This window comes from Notothenia coriiceps, unplaced genomic scaffold, assembly GCF_000735185.1.
Source record: "Notothenia coriiceps isolate Sejong01 unplaced genomic scaffold, NC01 NC01_scaffold00016674, whole genome shotgun sequence".
In the NCBI taxonomy this organism is placed as follows: domain Eukaryota; kingdom Metazoa; phylum Chordata; class Actinopteri; order Perciformes; family Nototheniidae; genus Notothenia; species Notothenia coriiceps.
The window spans coordinates 72,419-95,222 of record NW_011349375.1 but is presented as its reverse complement, the minus strand read 5'-3'; the positions used below and the strand labels follow the sequence as shown (position 1 = coordinate 95,222).

General features: G+C 38.8%; 3 protein-coding genes and 1 long non-coding RNA gene across 4 annotated transcripts; 2 read left to right on the top strand and 2 right to left on the bottom strand.

The window, feature by feature from the left end:
* The first annotated feature begins 689 nt into the window (after window positions 1–689).
* slc25a4 (solute carrier family 25 member 4) lies at window positions 690–2,842 on the top strand. Its single transcript, XM_010776037.1, has 4 exons — window positions 690–882; window positions 1,544–2,030; window positions 2,120–2,260; window positions 2,378–2,842. The coding sequence occupies exons 1-4, from the start codon at window positions 772–774 to the stop codon at window positions 2,533–2,535; spliced, it is 897 nt and encodes a 298-aa protein (XP_010774339.1). The 5' UTR covers window positions 690–771; the 3' UTR covers window positions 2,536–2,842.
* cfap97 (cilia and flagella associated protein 97) lies at window positions 2,692–10,762 on the bottom strand. Its single transcript, XM_010776038.1, has 5 exons — window positions 10,545–10,762; window positions 9,237–9,898; window positions 7,167–7,447; window positions 4,558–4,720; window positions 2,692–3,652 (listed from the first exon to the last, which is right to left on the bottom strand). The coding sequence occupies exons 2-5, from the start codon at window positions 9,871–9,873 to the stop codon at window positions 3,513–3,515; spliced, it is 1,221 nt and encodes a 406-aa protein (XP_010774340.1). The 5' UTR covers window positions 9,874–9,898; window positions 10,545–10,762; the 3' UTR covers window positions 2,692–3,512.
* LOC104949649 (uncharacterized) lies at window positions 9,823–21,899 on the top strand. Its single transcript, XR_798824.1, has 3 exons — window positions 9,823–9,900; window positions 16,277–16,398; window positions 21,406–21,899. It is a non-coding gene; the product is annotated as an uncharacterized lncRNA (long non-coding RNA).
* On the bottom strand, window positions 10,896–18,132 carry ufsp2 (ufm1-specific peptidase 2). The gene is made up of 12 exons (XM_010776039.1): window positions 18,026–18,132; window positions 17,741–17,825; window positions 16,936–17,119; window positions 16,772–16,838; window positions 16,256–16,410; window positions 15,945–16,137; window positions 15,664–15,810; window positions 15,404–15,568; window positions 15,195–15,319; window positions 15,020–15,096; window positions 13,169–13,293; window positions 10,896–13,068 (listed from the first exon to the last, which is right to left on the bottom strand). Exons 1-12 carry the CDS (start codon window positions 18,026–18,028, stop codon window positions 12,982–12,984), a joined length of 1,413 nt encoding a protein of 470 aa, XP_010774341.1. The 5' UTR covers window positions 18,029–18,132; the 3' UTR covers window positions 10,896–12,981.
* Window positions 21,900–22,804: the final 905 nt, after the last annotated feature.

Below are 22,804 nucleotides of genomic sequence, written 5' to 3'. Positions count from 1 at the left end.
TAATTTAAAATAAATGTAAGGGTGGAGATTTAATTTAATGCTTTCTTTCCTTATTTTTCTCTGGGGAACTACCCCATACATCCGAACTGTGAAACATAATCAAAAGGGTGTTTTTGAAGTTACATTCCCATTATTTTAATAAAATTGGAATTTATTTTTTGCATTGTCTGTAGTAAACATTACGCATGTTTTGGTGTGGAAATAATTACAAAGGAAATCACTGTGCATATGTCTCTGTATTTGTCAGGGTTTATCCCACCTAAATGAATGGAATTAATGTCAAGAAATGGTCTGTACTTTGTAGGATGACTGTAAACAGTTCACCATATTTATTTCCATTCAAGAACACGATAAATATAGATCATTTCTTTATTTTTGACCCACAAGTAAACGATTGGATAGATTAAAAAGATGTTGCCAGCAGAAATTACAATATAATACTTTACTTTAATTAGCATTCGATTAGATAACTAATACATTTATGTTTTAAAAATAATCAAATTCCACATATTGTGTCCTTTAAACGTCCCCAGATTTTCCATTTCTTGATTTCGGCAACATGGCGCACGTCTTGAACTTTAACATCGGAAATGTATTCAGCCTCGTCCAACTATTCGACTTAATGCATATCCATCACTCAAAATTCTCGCGATAAATGGCCCCCATATATAAGGGAAGATGAGGAGGCCTCGTCCACTTTGAGGGGCGTTGGGTTTCCTTGAGGACCTCGAGGAAGTTTCAGTCTAATATCTGCCCAGTAAAGATCCAACCATGTCGGACGCTGTGATAAGTTTCATGAAGGACTTTTTGGCCGGTGGCGTGGCCGCTGCCATCTCCAAAACAGCCGTTGCTCCCATTGAGAGAGTCAAGTTGTTGCTGCAGGTAAAATCATTTAACCAACAGATGCCCAAAGCATGCCCGCATCCTCAATCTTGTGTGCGTAAAGTGTGCGTAAATATGACATTACTGATAAACCAAACGCGAAAAATATACATTTAGAAAAGTTTGAATGGAAATTAAGCACAACTATGCACTTTGTAATTTAATCTGGTCTGGTGCGTAAAGTTAAGGGGCACGTGAGAGCCTCTGGCTCAGTGTGAATGCGCACAATACTTCGCAACGTTGCTGTGCCATGATTCCAATGACAACTTCTAAAATGTGTAAATAAAATGGCCATAATAGTAGTTTATGAGCTATTGGTGCGTTTATTAGGGTAATTATCACTTTAATGTAAAAGATGAGCTCAGTAATATTTATTTAAATTGTATTGCTAAATTTAACTTGAACTATGTAATGTAATACACAGCTGATTCTCAAATGACAGGGGCATGCATTCATGTAGGCTTCTACAACTACACACATTAAAGCCTGGCCGACTAAGATTATGTGAATACAATAAAGTATTTTAATTGGAATACAATACTATTTATTCTGTTGTTAAAGTGGAGTGCGACAACGTTCCTTTAGGCACATTTGAACAGGAGATATGAATCAGATTTTCAATGGGATTTTTTTTAATGTGCTTTCATTGTCTTTCCTTTAGGTCCAGCATGCCAGCAAACAGATTACCGCAGATATGCAGTACAAGGGGATCATGGACTGTATCAGAAGGATCCCACAGGAACAAGGTTTCATTTCCTTCTGGAGAGGCAACCTGGCCAACGTCATCCGTTACTTCCCCACCCAAGCCCTGAACTTCGCCTTCAAAGACAAGTACAAGAAGGTCTTCCTTGGTGGTGTGGATCAAAAAACACAGTTCTGGCGCTACTTCGCGGGGAATCTGGCATCTGGCGGTGCCGCCGGCGCGACTTCGCTCTGCTTCGTCTACCCTCTCGACTTCGCCAGAACAAGACTCGCAGCCGACATCGGCAAGGGCGCGGCTGGGAGAGAGTTCACCGGTCTTGGAAACTGCCTCACCAAGGTCTTCAAAAGCGATGGCTTCAAAGGACTTTACCTCGGATTCAACGTGTCAGTGCAGGGCATTATCATCTACAGAGCCGCATACTTCGGATGCTTTGACACAGCTAAAGGTGCGGAAGTCGCACATAAATAAGGTTTTTAACGAGTGTACATTGTGTATTTCGGGACGAGTTTGTAACTTTAATCTCCCCTCATACAGGTATGCTGCCAGATCCCAAGAACACGCACATCGTCGTCACCTGGGCGATCGCCCAGACTGTCACCGCTGTAGCTGGCATCATCTCATACCCCCTCGACACCGTCAGACGTCGTATGATGATGCAGTCTGGACGCAAAGGAGGTGAGGTGTCACTCGTGCATGTAGAACAATGTTCTCAGAGAGATGGATATGGTTAGTGTGGCGCAATTTACGCATGCACCCACATTATGTTTCACTACCATGTCTCCATTTCCACAGCTGACATCATGTACACGGGCACAATGGACTGCTGGAGGAAGATCCTGAAGGATGAGGGAGGCAAAGCCTTCTTCAAGGGAGCCTGGTCCAACGTGATCAGAGGCATGGGTGGTGCCTTTGTGTTGGTGCTGTACGATGAGATCAAGAAGTACACATAAGAGACTTCTCCCAGTCCCCAAGGAAACCCTTCACTTTGTTAAGGTTTTATTTCTTGTAATCGAGTGACAACATCTTGTGGTGAATTACAATGTATAGGCATGTACAGGTAAACAGTTGACCTGGGTTAACATGCCTCCTCAGAAATCTGTATATATCCCATCTGCAAGGCACAGACGGCCTTTCAGTGTGACAGAAGCCAGTGTTTCAGTTGCTGAGGTCCATGTGTTGTTATGTTGTGACCCCTCTGACCCATGAATTCAACATCACCTAATATTTTATTAATAATAAAGATTTATTAGTCTAATATTCCAGTATTTGTGATGCTTGTTCTGTTTCTGCAGCAACCCACCATCAGTTAAATAGGAACCTTTCAGAGCAGGCCATTTGACATATAGCAGAACAAGTACAGCCTTAATTAATGACAATAACAATGGCCCTGTGACTCAATAAGCCATGACAGTATGCCATCATGTATAATAACAGATCCCTGAGAATAAAACAGCTAAATACAATTTAGCCATCATCAAAACAAAATCCACAAACATATGCTCATACATCACCAGAAGAAAACAATATTAACCACCTGAAAGGTTTGTACCACAGCATTATTTTTTTTAGAACTTTTTTATAACATCAAGAGTACCCCAGAAATATTTGGAGTAGTTTCATCAACAACCAATCTATAAACCTATTGTTTGTTTCAATGTTGCCACATGGGATCAGTTTGTACAGGTAAGTTTTAGGAAACAAGAGAATATCATTGTTTTGGTCCATCATTCCCCAATTTAAAGTTGAAAACGAATTGCTCGATCAACCAGCTTAGTTTTTGAAGGCACACAATATACATAACACCAAATGATATTTCAAATAAATATTTAATTATTCTTATGTGCATTATAAACTGTACAAATATGAACAAAAGGGGGAAAGGAAGAAATACAGATGAAATGGCATCATCAATCACTGGAAAACAAGTTTATTTTTCATCATGGCTGTGTTCTGGTTTGGCTGCACTCGTTCTCTTTGTAAGGGGTACGGGAGTATCACCAGGGTCAGGTGAGGGGGAAGCTGCACTGGAGCTGTGGGGGACCGAACTGCCCGGCCTGGGTCCAGCTACTGTGAAATACAGAACAATATTTTCAGATTTTAGATTTACCGATTCATAACGAAATCAGAAGACATTTTGAGTCCAAATTTCTGTAGAGAAAAACAGATATTTGATCATTTCATCCATAAAGGGCCAAAGCAATCGGTTGCAGTACAGGTAAACACGCACAAGCACAAACATGTTTATCAGAGTCTGTAAAGAAAGCAAGCTGATGATGATTTAAAGTTGGACACATGAACCCAACAAGGATTTAATGTTAACACAATTTGAAAAAACAGGAAAAAGTATTAACAGATACTCAAATACGTTTTCTATGAAAATAGCATTATCAATTCATCTGTTATTAGATAATGTATAAATGGGTGATTCTTACCAGTGTCACTCGTCAGCTGCTTTTTAATGTCTGAAATTCTTCTTCTGTTAATTAAATCTCTGCAGCTATCTGAAGGCAGCAGCACGGACATGCGCCATACATCTGCAGCTTTCATTCTAGGAGAAGCCTCGCAGCGCAGTGCCACATGCTGATCCTCTTTGTTTACCTTGATTAGATCATCACATGCATACGCCAGCAGGCTGCTACAAAACCACTCCTGCTGGTGTCAAACTGCTCTTGTGGGATTAAAACACTCAGTGGCAGCAAAGGTGTGCTTATGGTTTGCAGCTTCCTCACGAGTGTGTCTGTCTTTAAGTGATAAAAACATCTCCTAGCCCTCGTGTTTTAGTCCTAGATACTGTGAGATGGATAGTCCTAATATGGCCAATAAGGCACGTCCTTGTTATTTAAACTGTTTCATATCAGTTTGCGGACCTTGTATGAGCAGGTACTCAATCACCATGTTCTTATCCTGTTTAAGGTATCTAACATATCATTTTTAAAAGTAGTAAAAGGCAGATCTGGACCAACATTAGCTACCTGAGGGCGTCTTGCTGGGAGACTTCTCTTTCTTGTGTGTGGACGTACACATTGGGTATGATGAAGCTCCCAAGTATGCGGCTTGTCGCTGGAAGTCCTGCAGTTGTTCTGAGCGTTTCAGGCCAGGTGTCGGCTTGGCGGTCTGCAGCCTCTTCAGGAAAGCCTGAACCAAAACACAATGACATTAGTTACCTGGTGATTCATACATGCAGTACATTGTCATTATCTTGGCAAACTGGTAAAACAATTAGGTTTAACGTTGGTACTTCAGGATATCAGACAGGTTCACTTTGGAAAGATTTCAGCATGTGTAAATGTGGTTTCGTTTTTGTAAGGAATCAGAATCAGAAACGGGTTTATTGCCAGGTAGGTTCACACGTACGAGGAATTTGACTAGGTGTCGTGGTGCATACATACAAATTAAAAAACTAAAATGTAAAAAAGAACACAGATAGTGAACTATATTAAGAACACTGTAATACAAATATAGTAAGATAGCAATACAATAAAGCAGTAATTTATATTGAAATAGAATACAACAAGTTATAGAATATAAAATATGTGCAGTAAGCAATATTGTCAACATTGTGTGAATGTATTAATTACTGTGAAGTGCTTTATTATACATAATTAAACACAATTAGATTTTGTATAATTAAAAAAGGATGAAGAGACCCTCTTAAGTATTTTGTTCGAACAAATGCATAAAACGCAGCAGGAGTTTTATGTGAATGATAAAACATTTTATAGCATTTGATATATTTGCCCAAATCTACTCACATTTGTTTTGTCTTTTAACAAACAGGACTTCAAACACATTTATGAAGGGTTTATTTATTTTGCATATCCCAAGCATGATATGATCATAGAAAAAGATCTGGTACTTCACAGCAAACACAATCAAACAGCATGATGCAGAACAGTGTAGGCAAATGGCTGAATGTCATACGTGCAGTCACCCTCCCACGTGCATGCTGTGCAGAAATCTCTCAGTCAGCAAAAATTCCCCATGAAGCAACAAAGCTAACAAAGCTAACAAAGTTTACAAAGTCCACCTGAGGTGATACAAATGCAAAAGTGAAGACAGACTGGTCACTAAATCAATCACTTGTTTGAGGATATATTGTGAATTTGAACAAACTTGAACCACTTACTTCTCTTACTTGATGTGTGGGGTAGGGTGGATACACTTAATACAGTGCAGATTTAGTTACTTCGCTCTAAGAATAGAGAAGGCGAAAAGCACTTCTGACAACGTTGAGACATAGACGCAAGGGAAAGAACAGTCTGTCCTGAAGATGACTGGAGCACATTCCCTGATAAAACATCACTCAGCAATATGGGAGATCTCAAACTAATAATAATAATAATAATAATAATAATAATAATAATAGCATGAACCACAAGTGGAGAAAATAATGCTAGTGTTCTGCCTACACTTGTCAGAGCAGACGATAACGCCGTGCTTGATGTCAATTATAATTCTCAGAATGATCTGAACACTGCAGCTGGTTTGCTTCTATCACAATGTGGTTAAGCAGGTCATTTATGGGGTGAGAGCGCACTGTGTAGTGAAAGGCCAAAGCTGCAGAGGCTGAACCGTCTTTTAATGTCAGTGTGAGGCGCTGCCGGCCGGCCTGCCACCTGCTGCCATCTGTCCCAGTCCATCAGTGTCTTCTTTCAGGGGGGTGGCACTCTTACTCCGGCACTAACTCACCCTAACTAACTACAATCTTTAAGATAATATAAACTTCAGGAGAAGAGTATGCATTAAAATAATGATGTAACAGACATCCACTTACAACAATATGGTACTCAATGTTATGCTTGTGAATAATGACTTGAACTTTAACCTGCAGATTCTAAAGGTTTTCCTTTCTGCTTTTCAATTAGTGCATCATGTACAGTACTGTGAAAGAATTCATTCAAAATAAAATGTACTGAGTTGAGTCTTACAAAATGTGTAAAGATGCTGTAATAGATTAATTGTGGGGTGTTATGGAAATTAACAATAGATCATTTAAGAAATGAACCGCAGTATGTTCTTATTGACAGCAATGAATGAACAGTTGAGAACAGAGCCAACAGCAGCTTTGCTCATTTCAGCCACTTTGGACAGACGGTATGTTTTAAATGAGAAATCTGGATTTTTGCCAATGTAACCTACCAACAGATACTAAAGCATTTTACATTTTTATTTCAGAATTGTTTTAATTCACCACATGATTCGTTTTCACTTTTTGTATTCACACTGCTCAAGGCAAAAGCAAGAGTGTATACAGCGAATGAGGTTGTAATGAACTTTAAAACATTTCGTGCTACTTACCCGGAACAGGAGAATCTGATAAACCAAATGATGATGTATATCTCATTACATAGATGTTGTAACATTATGAGCATGAGGTAAACGTCAACAACACTGATCTACAGATAATAAAACCACCGACCTAAAGAGAACCTTCTTTCAAAACTTTACTTTAAAGAGCACTGAATAATTTATCTTGAAAAGCAAAAAAGAAGAAGCTTGCCTTGCCATTTAAACTAATGTTTAGGGTTTAGTGTTATTGTAAATATTGAAATGAGTATTGACCCCCAGAAGCAGAACTCACCAGGTTGTCCCTCTCGATGCGCTGCTGTTCCCGCTGCCTGTTCAGTGCGCTGTGAGAGAGTCGGATAAACGCCGACTTGCTGGCCGGATGGGCTTTCTTCCTCGCGCTGCTTCCTGGTCTTGGTGCTGGAGAATGGCGCGAGATCTCCCGAAGAAGACGATGGTTCTCCCGTTCTATACGTTGAGCCTCATCATTGCTGAATGAGTAGTTCTTCCTGTTTCTCCGTCCAGGATGGTGGAAGACCAGTTCACCTTCAAGATGGCTCTCTGTCCTGAGGGAGCCTGATCAATGAAAAGAACAACCGTTACAGTTTCTTAATCTGCATTTTAAAACGTTTTATTCAATGTTTTGCTTTATGTAATGTTTTAATAGATGTTAATCAAAGGTGAACCAGGTGCGATGGGTTACAAATAAACTACACTGAAAAACGGAATCTACAAACTTAAAAAGAAAAGCCACATTTCTATAGCATAATTCAAAGGGTTGTATAATAATAATAATAATACATTTATTTTGGGGGGCGCCTTTCATAACACCCAAGGACACCTTACAGGGCATAGGGGCAATATAGGGAACAATTAAAACAGTGGATTTAGTGAAGTATCAGCCGGGGTAAGACAAGACAAACAACAGGAAATGGACTATAGAAGGACACAAAAGGACACAGGGTACAGATTATAAAGAAAATGCCAGTTTGAACAGGTGGGTTTTGAGTTGGGTTTTGAATGTTGTTATGGAATCAGACTGTCGGATGTGTAGTGGCAGGGAGTTCCAGAGTCTGGGAGCCGAGCAGCTGAAAGCTCGAGCACCCATGGTTTTGAGGCTTGGGACGGTGAGAAGTCCTATGGACGAAGAGCGGAGGGTGCGGGAGGGGGTGTACTCCTGAAGGAGGTCGGTGATGTAGATGGGGGCAAGGTTATGGAGAGCTTTATAAGAGAGTAGAAGGTTTTTGTAGTCAATACGGTAGCGTACAGGAAGCCAGTGTAGCTGAGTGAGAATGGGGGTGATGTGGTCGGATGAGTTGGTGCGGGTGATGATCCGGGCAGCAGAGTTCTGGATTATTTGCAGTCTATTGAGGAGTTTGATGGGAAGGCCAGTCAGAAGTGCATTGCAGTAATCAATCCGGGATGTGACGAATGAGTGGACCAGGATTTCAGTGCTGGGTTGGGACAGAGATGAGCGGAGTCTGGAGATGTTCCGAAGATGAAAGAAGGCGGTGCGGGTGATGTTTTTTATGTGTGGTGCGAATGAGAAGGAGCCAGAATGACACCGAGGCTTTTCACTTGGGCAGCGAATGGTATGGGGAAGCCGTCGATGATGATGTATACTTGTATAGACATTTTGAATAACTGAAACAACATTTCAAAATGTCTAATGATTAAAGTATTATAACAGGTAATACAGTATAATACTAAACATGCTTAGTGCAAATTATTCCAGATGTTAGGTGTGAGGAAATATAGTCTGTTGATGTTAAGTATAAAACTATTTCTGTTATGTTATAAATAAGAAGTAAAGTTACCAAATCTGAGAGTAGCAACAATGTTATACATAGTCTGACATAGTTCACCTCTTTGGTCTTTTACACTTATTTGAATCAAACTACTTGAGAAACATTATTCACTTATTTTTATGATATTTTATCAAAATCCTGTCCACACTAAGGCGCTTACTAGCAATAAGGTGTCACTAGAAGTGTTATTTAAGTACTTTGTCATTTGTCACTTGTCATTAAAGTAATTTTAATAGCTTTTTTTCTTGCAAAAATGTCAGATAATGTGGTTTTAAGCCTCTCAAATGAACGCTTTCCTGAGTTTCTCTGTTTTAAAGCATATTAAACTGAGAATCTTTCGATCTTGCAATGCCAAACAAGATATTTAAAGATAACACATTGGACTCTTTGAAACTGGGATGAACATTTCTTTCTATTTTCTAAAATGTTATGGGCCAAACAACTAATTGTTAGTTTTTGCCCTTGAGGTAGGTAGATATTGCTTAATTTAAAAAAGGGAAATACAAACAAAAAAAGCCTGAGCAGTGTTAAAGAGCACAGCAAACATGTTTACTCACACTCGTCCACATCCTGGTCTGAGTCCTCCTCCTGATGCATGTCGCTCAGGCCACTGGAGGGCACCCTCTTCTCCTTCCGCTGCTCTTTAAGGCTTCCCTCTGTGTGATTCAGGTCCAGCGACTGGAGAGGGCTGGTGTCAGGAGAGGAGAGGCGGCTAACATTTGTCACTGTACCCTCTGACTCCTCTGTACGGCCAATAGGAACACGCCGAGATCCTGCTGAGCCCCCTCTGGTCTTACCTACTGCAGGTGTTTTGTTGGGCCTGGGAAGGGTGCGTGAATCTGGACTGCTTCTCCTACTGCTACTTCTAGAGGAGCTCTCTGAGTCTGCACCTGCACTGCTTTCACTGAAAGTAGGGGATGTACGCCTTTTTGAGGGCGTACTGCCATCATTGAGTACTTTATCCAATGGTATGCTGGGTTCCATGCTTTTATCTTCTCCCTTTAAATGAGAGCTGCCTTTTGTATTTTCAATTGGTTTTGGTTGTAGCCTCTCGTGTGCTGGTGGGACCTCCTTTTCAGCCTTCCCGCCTTTCTCCAACTTTTCCCCTCCATCTTTGCTGGCACTAGTATCTTCACCATCACTGTCGAAAAACGAATGGTCCACTTCACCTTCTAGTTCACCGGGGCTCAACATGGCAGTCCTCCCCAACAAACTGAACCTGTAAGGTAGTGCATGATGTTAGTATTTAATGTATTGCATTGTATTTGTTGTCTACGTTTCAAGCTGCTAAGGGACTGGCAAGGAGCTAGTTGCTAAATCTGGTACAATGCATCTCCCCTCCTTATGCTGTTGTATGTAGCCCTTGACCAATAAATACAATAATAAATTAAACTAACATTAGAAAAAAGGCAATTCAGACTTGATGCTATTTGTTATATTGGATTATACAATATACAATATATCTATCTATATAGCAGGTTTCAAAACATTTCATATTGACAAACCATAAATGCAAAACAATGGATGTAGGATTAATACATCTCAGAACAAACAACTCTAAAAGATGCATTAAAGATTCAGCAAACATTTAAAAAAGAATACTACTCACGACTAGTAGTTAAGGTTGTAGCTAAAACTAAAACATGTGCATGTTACTTGCATGGTGTAGCATTTTTGGAGAAAGACTGAGGTTAAGGTACTGTAACAAACTACACTTTACACCGTAAATCTATTATGCACCATGGAAACGCATGTTTTAAACCTGCAACATGTTCCAAGTGTGATGCTAATTTATGTAGCTATTGTCAAACTATGGATAGTATACGTGTTAGCTACCTTTAGCTGTATGACAAACCGCATCTTACCTGATAAAGGGTCGCCCGGTAAAAAGTGGTTCGTGTTACAGTTGCATTAACCTCGTTAGAGAGGGTGTACAAAGATCAGGAGACAAACGAATTAAACGCAAAACCGCATTAAAAACAAATCTTCGTTAGCGTGCTTCAGCTGGCTGCTGTCAGCGGGACATGGTGCCTAGTAACCAGGTAACGTCACTTCCTGGCAACGACTGCTCTCTCGTGCAGCGGTCTCCAGGAGGGTTTTAAAAAGGTTTCTTTCTTTCTTTTATGTAATTTGTATTACTTTATAGGTCTGTCCCTGGTTTGAATTGTTCGTTTACAATATATATCATGTTCATATATCCTCTTGAATAAATAAAGGAGAAAAAAACAAAAAAGGTAGTCTATTTTAAAGAGATTTCTCACACAGAGAGATTTGAGTTCCTTTATTTTTTTTTAAATATAGAAAAGTATGATGGAATGAATCACACTGGGCATAATTATTAAACTTGCTTCTGTATTTGGTTGGAATAATGTTTTTATTGGTATAAAGACTAGGAAATGCATTAAATGTATGCTGTACTCCTTTCAACACAGATGAGAAGACAACTCTTTTTTTGGGAGTTTACCTTTAAATACTTTTGTTTGTTTGTTTTTACTGGTGAAACGCCTGAAAATGTATGTTTCAAACTTGTTTTCTTTTTATTAAATTCTATATACACTCTATATAAACCAGTACAGTTTTCTTTGTAATGATATCCAAACGCTAATTTATATATACCATTTTTCTTTCATATTTTTACTGTACAATGTTCTAGACTATATTTATGTTTCTTTAATTTAGCTGATTATTTTTTATTTACCAAACCACCAAGACAAAACATTTGTTTAAGTCTACTTGGCAATACAAAGTCTAAAGGTATAAATTCAAAAGTATCTGGTAAACTAAGCAACTCGAAAGCACAGTATACAGAGGACACTATATTAAGGAGTAACCACATTAAGAAAAGAAAAACACAGCAGTGATTTCTCTGTCATCTAAAGGTTTAAACTATTGAAACATATCTAGAATCAGAACAAGTAGTGGAACAGACAAGAGGTCATCTAGTTTTTCCTTGGAAATCTATTATGCCAAAGTAACTGCTCCCCCTAGTGCATACCCATTAACAAGAAAGGGGATTATCTGAAGGCGCGTCCCCTGACATTATAATTTGTCACGGGTTTTCTCTTAATAACATTGTTAGAGCTAGAAGTGACACACACTAATGAAATTCCAATATCCTAGCACAATAGGACTTGGGTGAATCTATCGTATAAACCTGTGTCTGGTCACTGTCATAGAATTTACATGCCTATGCAGGATGGGTAGAGATGGGAATTGAATGGGGGTTCATTCTGTGGCGTCCCGTACTACAATCAGCCAATGGAGAAGAAATCACAAAGAGTGACAATACGTCTCTGAAAAATGAACTGTCTGGTCTACGCTCAACAGATTTTAAAGAAAATTCAACATTTTATTATGTACTGTTGAGAAGAGGAAAGCATCCATTTGACTCTGACAACTGGCTGGTTATGAAAACTCAATTACAGGGACTGATTGTTTTCTAATAATGGGCTGTGTCAGACATGCTGCATTCAGGCACAGCTTCTTCTCTACTCAAGTTGTTCTTAGAATAAGACCAAGGGCGCCCGGGGGTCCCTTAATGTTTCCAGAAGGTCCTCAGCTAAATGAGGATTAGTGTAATTTCACTGCAATATATTCACTAGCAAAGATATTTTATTTATTTCACTAATTAATACAAAACAATAATCCTTCAATTTAGGTGTCAATAGAAAAACAGATATTTGTTTTTTATTTGTTTTGGTTGTCTGTAATAGGGCTGACAAATAACTATTATCTTATGTCTATACAATTCAAAAGTAAAATAGAGAATCTTCAAGGTATCAAATGTGAAGCTAGAATCACATTTTGATCATCTCTTGTTTTACTTAGAAACAAATAAATAAGGAATTAAGAACAACTGATGACAAAATGTTATGTACATTTAAATAATTTATAAAATCAGTCATTTCTCTACTGTTTTATGCACTGGTAAGAAAGGATCAAACTTTGTTGATTTTGATGAATTGTATACCGGATTTAATGACCCTATCTGGTATTCATATTTGCCTAGCCTTTTTCCTATAATGGCAAGTACAGAAAGTAGATTACATTAAATAAATCAATTTGTTGTTTCAATACGAAATTACATCCATCTTTAGTTCTTCCATTCGTGTTAAGACAATACTTTATGTAGGATATGACCAAAGCTATTCAAATGAATTACATTACAATTTAACATCATTACAGAAGTGACTTGCAAAGCTGGAAACATTTCTGTAAAAGTAGCAGATAATAGTGTCACTCTAAAGTTTCACAGATGCTTTACCAATGTTAGATGATGCCCGTATGAAAGGCTATGACAGCTCAGATGACTTTTGGCCTCTGAGGCAGACACAGATTATAATAAGCAGTTTGGTCCCAAAAATCTGGTCCTTTCCAGCCACACCAGCCCTGGGAAAGATAAGATACCAAAAATCAATACAGCACATTATGTGAAAATGTGTACTTGACAGAGAGGAATGCAGCCAGTGCAGATGCTTGTAACAGTTACCTTGTCTGTGATAACCTGTAAGTCCTCCGCTCCTGTGTAATGGGGATCAAGGATAAGATAGCGGATCTGTCCAGTGGTCTCACTCCATGCCACACCTAGAATAGTGTGAGCTAACACTCCCCCTCCTGCAAGACAGGAACAATAATGTGAAAAAATACATTGCAATGATCTCATGAACAACAAGATCAGACAATAAAATGTTGCTTAAAGGTCCCATGTCAAGGCCATTTCTACTGATCATAATTTCATTGTTGAGGTCAGGGCTCGAGCTTAAGGACGTCCCGTCGTCGAAAAAAATAGTGTCGGGGAGGATAAAAAATAATTTTGGGACGAATTTGGGACGTAGCTACAGCTGTGCCGCTGGCTGTGCCCGCGAATTCGCGGGTCTAGCTACAGTATGTACTGATTATGTGTATTTCGCAGGTTGATTGATGTACAATGACAATGGTATCCCGTGGAGGAATTCTGAAATGTTTTACCGTTACATCACAAAAACGCACAGCAGAACCAGACCCTGGAGCGCCGGCCTCTTTATTTACTTACTCCTCTTTATCCCCTATGGGTAATAAGGCTGAGATGAGAACCCTCCATCGTATTTAGTCCTTAGCAATATGCTGCGCCTCTCCCCATGTAGGGATGGGTACCGAGCCCCGGTATTAAACGGGCTCCGCCCGGGCCGGAATTATTAAAGACAGTGGTAACGTTAAGCTCCGACGTTATCTGACTTTTTATCGGTACTGGAGACATTTAAAATATATATGTCATATGTATTATTGCTACATAAACATTATATCGCAGTTTTAGTTTAGCCAACTCCGTTTCTAATATGCAATAAGACTACAACATGCGTCTATGATGTATTTTCAAGCTTTCCAATCGAGACGAGATCTCTCTCTCCGGTCTGTGTGCGAGGGGGCGGGGCAGTTTGTAAAGGTCTCCTGACTGTGTTACAGACTGGTTAGTGGTTACTCTGGGTTCTGTCTTCAGGACAGAGTGTTGTGTTGAGTAATTTTCTCGTTTGTGTGTTTGTTTAAATATATTTGGCCTTTGTTCATGTGATTGACTGATTTACTCAAGTAAAAATGTGATGAATTATCATCTAATGATTTGTATGATGTTTTATTTATGTTAAAGGTCACTTTGAATGATTTTAACTAATGATAATGTAGAAAAACTAATATTTTAAATTCGGGACGGTCCACATTAATTTCGGGACGGCTTAGATTGTATTTCGGGACGGTTCCGGGAGGATGGTGAAAAAAGTTAGTCGAGAGCCCTGGTTGAGGTCTACTAGAATATATTTATATTGTGCAATTTTCCAAACTCACATTGGTTTCTCATACAGCATCTCTGTATAGTATGTGTATTCACTCTGTCCTAAACAGCTTGTTGGAGCTCCTGCCCCCCCCTCCCTTTGAGACCACTGTGCTCTGATGAGTCCAGTAATGACAAACAGATAAGAATGCTGCGTGGGGTCTGGGTGCTGTGTTGGCGGGACGTTGCGTGGCTCGCTGCTGCGAGGAGCGGACAGTGTGAGCTGGGTTCATTTCCTGCTTGCTGCGTGGGGTCTGCGAGACAGCGAGACATCGCGAATGGATGCGGGAAGGAGGGGGTGCTGAGGGGACTGCAGCACCCCCATCTGCGAGGCTCCACTAGCAACCACAATTTTAGGTTCAATTATTACTTTTTTGACCAGCTATAAACTCTATGTTGCTAAAGAGTCAGTGTTAATATTGCTAAAGATGAAATTATCTGCCTGTATATGGAAATATATACACAAGTATTTTATGGTTTCAGTTTTTCATGATCAGTTTATGTAAAGTTTTGAAATGTTTCAGATATCCAGCTTACCGATCATGATGGGAGTCCCTTCAGTCAGGAAGTGGTTGGCCAGTTCTCTGCCCTTGGATGCCAACTCAGAGCCTTGACTAAAGAGTACAAACATTTATCATCAGATGAGTCCAAGTCGTGTTGAATAAAGTACATCCTCATACAATGGGTTATCCATAGGATTCACACAACACACCTCACAAACATGATCTTTGAGGTGACCTCCAGCAGCTGGTTCAGAACAAGCTGAACCTCAATGGAGCCGATCCACTGCCGTGATCCAACGAAGGAGCCCTGTTTGTCTCCAACATCCACTAAAGTCTGGAAAGTTGAAAGCCAATCAAGAGCAGCCATTTCGGACATTTCTAATATTTTGTGTGATATGTAAAAGCCCCACTACTGTACCTGTTGGATTTCCCTGTGGGTGGGCACGGCTCGCTCTACGTAGCCTTGCTGCGTGAACCAGGAGCAGATAGTCTGCAGCGAGCGATAAGCGCAGCCCCAGCCGTTGTCATCCATATGATCCTGCATGTAGTGGTGATAGCTGTAGATCCCCTGCACCAAGTACACCTTGAGGAAACACACACACAAAATAAAAAGTATGTTTCAATATCTTCTAAAGGGGAATTAGAATATAACAGATTTTAATTTGTAATGTGCCTCACCTTTCCGTTCTCCAGCGTGGGATGTGTGAGGGCCATATGAGGATTTCGGAGGTAGCCATCTTTGTAGTGCTCATTGGAAAAGTGGAAGGCATTCACTCTCCTAAAATAAGGCCTGTCATCTGGTAGCTCAAACTGCTGATGCAGTTCCTATTATGACAGAGATAGTGTCCAATGAAAAACACTCTAAATTGCAGCCCTATGCTAGAGGGGTTAAGATTATAACAAGTCAGGGAAACAACATGTAGCCTGTTTGTTATGATTTGAGAGAATCTCAGTCTTACCTTACGATGTTTCTCTAGTTGGCTGTCAGGCACTCCTGCAGGGTAAACCACAGTCACCAGTCCTTTGGGTTCTGGAAGGAGGAAGTGGAGCGGCTCAGGTACCAGCAGTGTGGCCCCCTTCATGTGTTGCAGGGTCACTTTCTCCATCTCACACAGCTGATGAGTCAGCGCCTCCAACAGGCGCTCAAAGGCACTGCAACACAGAAAGAAACGTTAACAGTGGGCAAAACTATTCATGGTGTGTCAAGTGTCTGACTGTTTTAGAATGTTTTAACTGATATCAAATCAAATGCTTTTGAAATAATGCATACTCTTTGATTGTGTCGCTGCAGGTGGTACGGACCACACAGTCCATGGGAAGAATTGTAGACAGGAAGTGGGATTTCTGCAGTGTTCTCCTGAGGATTGGTGCTGAAAGAGGGCCTGTCTTTGTCGCCTCCATCATCAGGCGAAGGTTAATGACACTCTGAATGATAAGGTTGAAGTTACATTCAAGCACACACAGACACCATACAAGTAAGGCATAGTTGAATTACCTACAAAAAATGTATCAGCAAATATCTTCATTATCAATTATTTGTATGCAAGTATTTCTGCAAACTGTGACAAGGCACTTTTCCATGCATTTAACAAACCGTCCAATAGTCAAATTAATTGGGAGAAAAACAAAATATATTCATATCTACAAAATATTGCTAATATGGTGGTTAGCATGGGGAGAATAGTCAAGAGGGAGTCACGGTTTCCCCCCCATTAGCACAGTTTACAGCATGCTGCAAAATACAACTCCTAACTAGCTTCATAAACTAAACAGTTACAATTCATACCGCTGCTGAACTTTTTTTGTTTTTCTTTTTAGAGGATCTCTTCCCAGCACTCTCTTGTTCATCAGTCCTGAAATAAATAAAAACATTAAACCACAATTCAGCCAAATAAAAAAACATTTTCAGATAAGAACGAATTGTTTTTCTTTTTTTTTAAACTAACTTACTGAATCCATTGATGTATATCTTCACATAGTGTGTTCGGAGTTATTTCTTCAGGTGTGATATATACCCCTTTGTTTGGCCAAATAATAAGAGAACTGTCGCAGACTGTCAGGACACAGGATTCAGATTTCACCTGAGAGTGAAGCGTCGCAAATGTTCTCGAGATGACTTTCTGAATGAGCAGTGCTGAAAGAAGAATTACAGAGAAAATATTAGCCTTTTCCAAATACTACACGGTTCATACATTCCACTTTGCTGGTAATTTAATATTCTTCTTGCCATATGTATTTTTATATATGGGTTATATCCTTTTGTTTATTTTAAAACAAATGTAAAGCTTTGTGTGAGATCATATTTTTTGAAAGTTTATTTATCTTTATCTTATAAGCACCATTAGAATCTTACCCTCAACATTTTTACTTGGTATAATATCAGTTCTAGTGAATTGCCTCCACCATATTACAAAAAATACAACCTGTATGTAACAGGGCCATAGAAACCACTGAGGACAGGAAAGTTTGTGGTTTTGTTTCAGGTATATTTAACATCTTCTACATTTACATATATATTATTTAAAGGCATGGTTGTGGTCCTGCTTGTTGTGCTCTGAAAGTTACATATTGGGTTGTGGAGACTTGGAGACAAATGATACAGCAGTGGGGAAGGACACAGCAACAGCAGGTGATTAAGACAGAGACTGAATTGATGCTATTCAAACTTTGCTTAGGATCACATTAACCCTTATTATATCCAAATTTGAGATCCACTACGTTCAAAAAAAGTGCAGTAAAATCTCCATGAACATACCATCTGTGCTGTCCAGCTGGCATTTAAACTCCAGCGGCCCTCTGACACGAAGGATAGTGTCTGAGTCGGAGGAATCTGTAACAACCTGAGGTTAAATCAAGAGAAGTAAATAACCTGAGAGAACTAGCTGACACAGTTAACAACATGTTAGTGTTTGACTGCCAACCACGAAGCGAGGGGCCACTGCCAGCTGACAGAAATATATTACAGAATAAAAAAGCAGAAGAACAGATGAACAGAAGGGAATATGAACGATTAGTTGTCAGCTTAAATTTGTAAACTGACCATTTTGTTCGAGTTGAATCCAGCTCTGTAAAATCAAGAAGATATCTCTCTACGCTCTGGGGGCAGACATGTCTGTTTGTAGGAAGTGTACGACGTGTCTCTGACTGCTGCATTCTATTGGTCAACACTGACCCCGCCCACTTGTGGTGCATTCATGGCAACTCGTAATTGGAAGATTTTGCAGGATAACAGTGGTTCCAAACCTTTTATAAGTGATTTATTTCCTTCTCAGATTATTACAGAATAATGATTTGTTGTGTCTTGAAGAGGTGAAAGTATGTGAAAAATTACATTATATCTGAAATAAACAAAAAACATAACTAAACATAATTGTGTGTAATGGGCTGGAAACAATGAAGTATAAAAGTTAACTCATTATGAAGAAATAATAGGCTCTGCCTTTGTAACATAATAATACAAATAATACAAATAAAAATTAATAATAATAATAATAGTAATACATTCAATTTATGTAGCGCTTTTCTAGATACCCAAAGTTGCTTTATAGAGCAATAAACAAACAAAGAGGAGATGTAGTGAATTGGAGACGTTACAATCTAAATTGTAATGTTGTAGCTGGCTGCAGTTGAGGTTATTATAGTCATTTTATAGTCAGCTGATGTAATTTACTGTATAACAATGAAATACATATCACTGGTAACATTATTCATTTAAAGGAGTACAAATATTTCCCTGAAATGTATATATCTTGTTGAATTTTAAATATTTCAAATTGAGAATTGGTTGAGTTTGCATTCTGGACAAATTCATAATAAACATATAACTTTAAAAAAAACTCCTACTGGCACTACAACTGTAATAATGCTCAAATGTATTGTACTGGTCACTGCTAATGAGTGCACTATAAAGCACTGATGCTGTTTTACATTAGTATATGCGTCTCTGATGCTGGTTCTGCTTTACTAGGCTTGAGTCAGGCATACTATATCTGATTATCCCAGCATCAGTGCCCATGTCACCCGTCTTATGCAACATTTACAAAACATACGTCACATTTTTTATATTTTTTTAGTCTTCGTTACGCTTTTTGCATAGTATTTAAAACTTCATTTTTTTGTTCAAGGATAAAGACTGCAATGAGGGTGCAAAGAGTCACAAGTAATACATTAAACCCTATTTGTATGTGTATTGCTTGTTTGCCTCAGGATATTACATGGCAGCCATGCGTGCTAGGCCAGGCGGACACAGGGTCAGAGATGCTTTATGCATGTCAAAGTGGGAGCTTTCCTATTATGTATTGCAGCAAATATGACCCTAAACAAATCTTTAAACATAACAACAACAACACAAAATAAACTAACTCCTTTCTCCCAAAAGAGAGACCATTTTCTGAGTATATTAATTATTGGTAATCTATGTGAATATATGTAAACAAAAGGACCTGCTGACTCACATTATAGCGCCCTTACACTTAATGTGTCTATTAAGTGTTATTCATCAATATTACCGAGGAAAATAAAGCACATGCCTGGAAGCAGAGTTGAAAAAGGGGTCAGGTTTAGGTCAGTCGTGTTTTGTTCTAACATTGCCTCTGGATAAAATCATCAAGGGTTTGTTAGGAGTACTGGGAGCTGAAATGGCCCATCTCATACACACATTCAGACATCAAATGTCTAAATGCAGCAAATTGTAAGTAAAATGTGAATAAACACACTTAACAGGCCTAGTGCACAGGGCTGGTTTGCAGTGTTAGCACTTATGAGCATGCAGACAAAGTGGATGCTTTGTAGAGCACCTCTTTGAAAAGTAAAATTTAGGGAAACAACACTTATTTTTAAATTGTGGAAAAGAAAACACAATGTGTTCATGAGATTGATGGACCAATTTTTGAGTGCTCAAAAATGTCAGCTGTTAAATCCACCACATAAATGCAACATTACAAAATATTAACTGCAAGTATCTTTTAAAGATCTTTATGTGCCTAGATAGTTGCATTGTGACTGAAACTAAGTTTATTCTTCTTGTTATACTGAGTACATCCAAAGTATATACATTGTAACCATCTGAAGTTATGACCGTTGAGTTCCTGTGGAGTTACTGGGCTTGATTTGTGATAAGATTAGCTATCTCTCTCTGCATATCATAAACACTGTTAGGATCTGTGGACGAGTGTGTGCAGAGACTAAATATATGGCAGGCACTATGGAAACTCACATAACAAACGAAGATTCATCATATGGAAATAAGTAATGTTTTTTGTATTCATTTGGTTATGTAATAGGAGTAATTATGTAATGGGAGGTGTGTGGCGCAGTGGACTAGTGCGTTGGTGTTCGGATCAGGGCAGCACAGGTTCAAAACTCACTGCAGTCAGCATGTCGTTGTGTCCCTGAGACACTTCACCCCAAATTGCTCCTGTGGGGATTGCCCACAGTATTGAGTATGTAAGTTGCTTTGGATAAAAGCATCTAACAAGTAGCATGTAATGTAATGTAATATCCAAGATGGAAATGTTTGCTTTATAATAACAATGTGTTTTGTATTTCATACAGAATAATTATTTACATTTTAAAATAAAAAAAAGTAAAGTTTTCTCGACAAACTGCAGGATAATTTACTGAAAAAAGAGGAACAGGCTTGATCAAAATGGAAATATCTTGATAAAACATACTGTACACGTCTTTTGCCTCTGGATATCGAATGACTTCAGCTCCACGTCATTGCTCTCCAACTGAGGCATGAGCTCTGGGTGGTGGTCCGCAGTCATCCCTCATCGCTAACCAATTCACCCCAGGCCAACATCTGAGAGAAAAATAAATGGAAAAATTAGAAAAGAAAATTGAAAAAAAAACAGTCCAACACTCGGCCCGATTCCTTTGGTCTAACTAAAATAAATAGATATTTTAAAATGACATAAACTAGCTGATATCAATATATATTAATTCAGCTGAAAACACTTTTCTACCTTAAGACATTGATTTTGAATGCATTGCGTTTAGTTTTAATTTTAATTTTAGTATTGCATATTTTAATTACATATCTTAGATCTATACTTCTCTTATTTACTAATTATTTTTAAAATGGCTTCCAAGTATTGAAAGCCCGGTTAAAATGCCTCCTAATTTCCCACATATCAACGTTTAAATTGCAATATCACAGGCAAGCTAAACAAACATCAACATTTCAAGGAAACCGTGTGCATGACTTTAGCTCATGCCTCAGAATCTATTGTCTTCTCCTTTGCCTCTCCTCTACACCTCTGAGAAAACACAACAATGAGACACATAGCAACACAAAGCCAACATATTTTGTTTATTATTGTTTATTTGCCATGAAAACTTAATTCACTGTCCCATCTTGGTATAAAGCAGAAGGTCCATGTTGCAGATGATCATCACAAAGAGGTTTTATCATCCCAGTGCAGCTGGTGCCATCTCCTCTGGGTCCTGATGAGAGGCGGCAGCAGCAGCTGCACTCTGAGGAACAGATGTGTCGCTCAGACCTGAGGATTGCCTGCAAGATCTTCTTCAAGACGTCACTGAAGATTCATTTGCATTAGCCTCTAGAATGGAAAAGCACTGTCAGAGGAATCTCAAGTCCATACGTCACGCAGAATCATTTGTTTGACATGTTGTTATCATTATTTAATTTTCAAATTCATTTTTTTTAACTCAAACATACAATTGATCTTGTCATGACTAGGAACATAAAAACCAAACGCTGACTCATCTAATTTACTTTCGTCTCCATTATCTATTACTTTCAAAAGAATGTGACGTCTTTAATTTGGCTTAAGAAATAGGAGCATGTGAGCATTTTTAACAACCTCAATACTGTCAGACCTTAAAGCTACAGCTCAGTCATGATGATTTACCCCTAAATCCCTCCTTTAAAGTCTAATAAGAATGAACAGTACATGCATTTGTATTATATTATGATCATAAAATAAATGTTGACAGACTCTTTTGTCACGCCTCTCTTCAAGGGGCATTAATTATTACGAGATGGGACAAGTCATATTTACATAATTGTGATTCATATGACCCATTTGCACTGATGTATAACAGACTTTTTAAAACTATGTTAAAGAAATAGAGTGTAAAACTTCTTCAAGGTACCAAATATTTCTGTTTAATGGACAGATTTTGCTATTTGCTTACCAATAAACCAACCTTTTTCGGACTTCAATGTAATGACCACATATTATGCACCATAAAAGCTTTCCTGATAAAATAAGGTGCATATTTCAACATGGTCGTTTAATGAATTGCATTGAGATCGGTCCCTCTGTAGCCGAATTAAAGCATTCCCCCTTTAATCTCCAACCTATAAAACGTTTGTCATGTGGTAGAAACATCCCGGCCTTGTTGTTGAAAGAGTGCCAATATAAGCAGTATGCTTGTCCAGAGTTATCCTGTGAGAAATGAGAAGGCTCCTGAATGACAAAGTTGTTCATTATTTAAGCTCTAAAATTGATTTATTATGTTAGAAGAAAATGCTTTTTTTCCGACCAAACAAGGCCAACAAGCGGTGCTGCAGCCTCATCGTGGCCAATGATATCTATTTTCGACATGTAATGTATTAATGATCATCAAACATGTATAATCAGCACTGGAAGATTCCTTAAAAAACAAATGGGATTCACTGTTGCACACACAGATAACACCACACTGACACTAACAGCTGTTGCTGTAGATTTGGATATGTTGTGTTAGTAGAAGCTGATGTAGCCTCCAGCCAAACATTTTTTTAACGCTTCAACCCCAGACTTTTTTCCTCTTTCAAAATGTGTCTTCAGACTCAACCGAAGTGACTTCA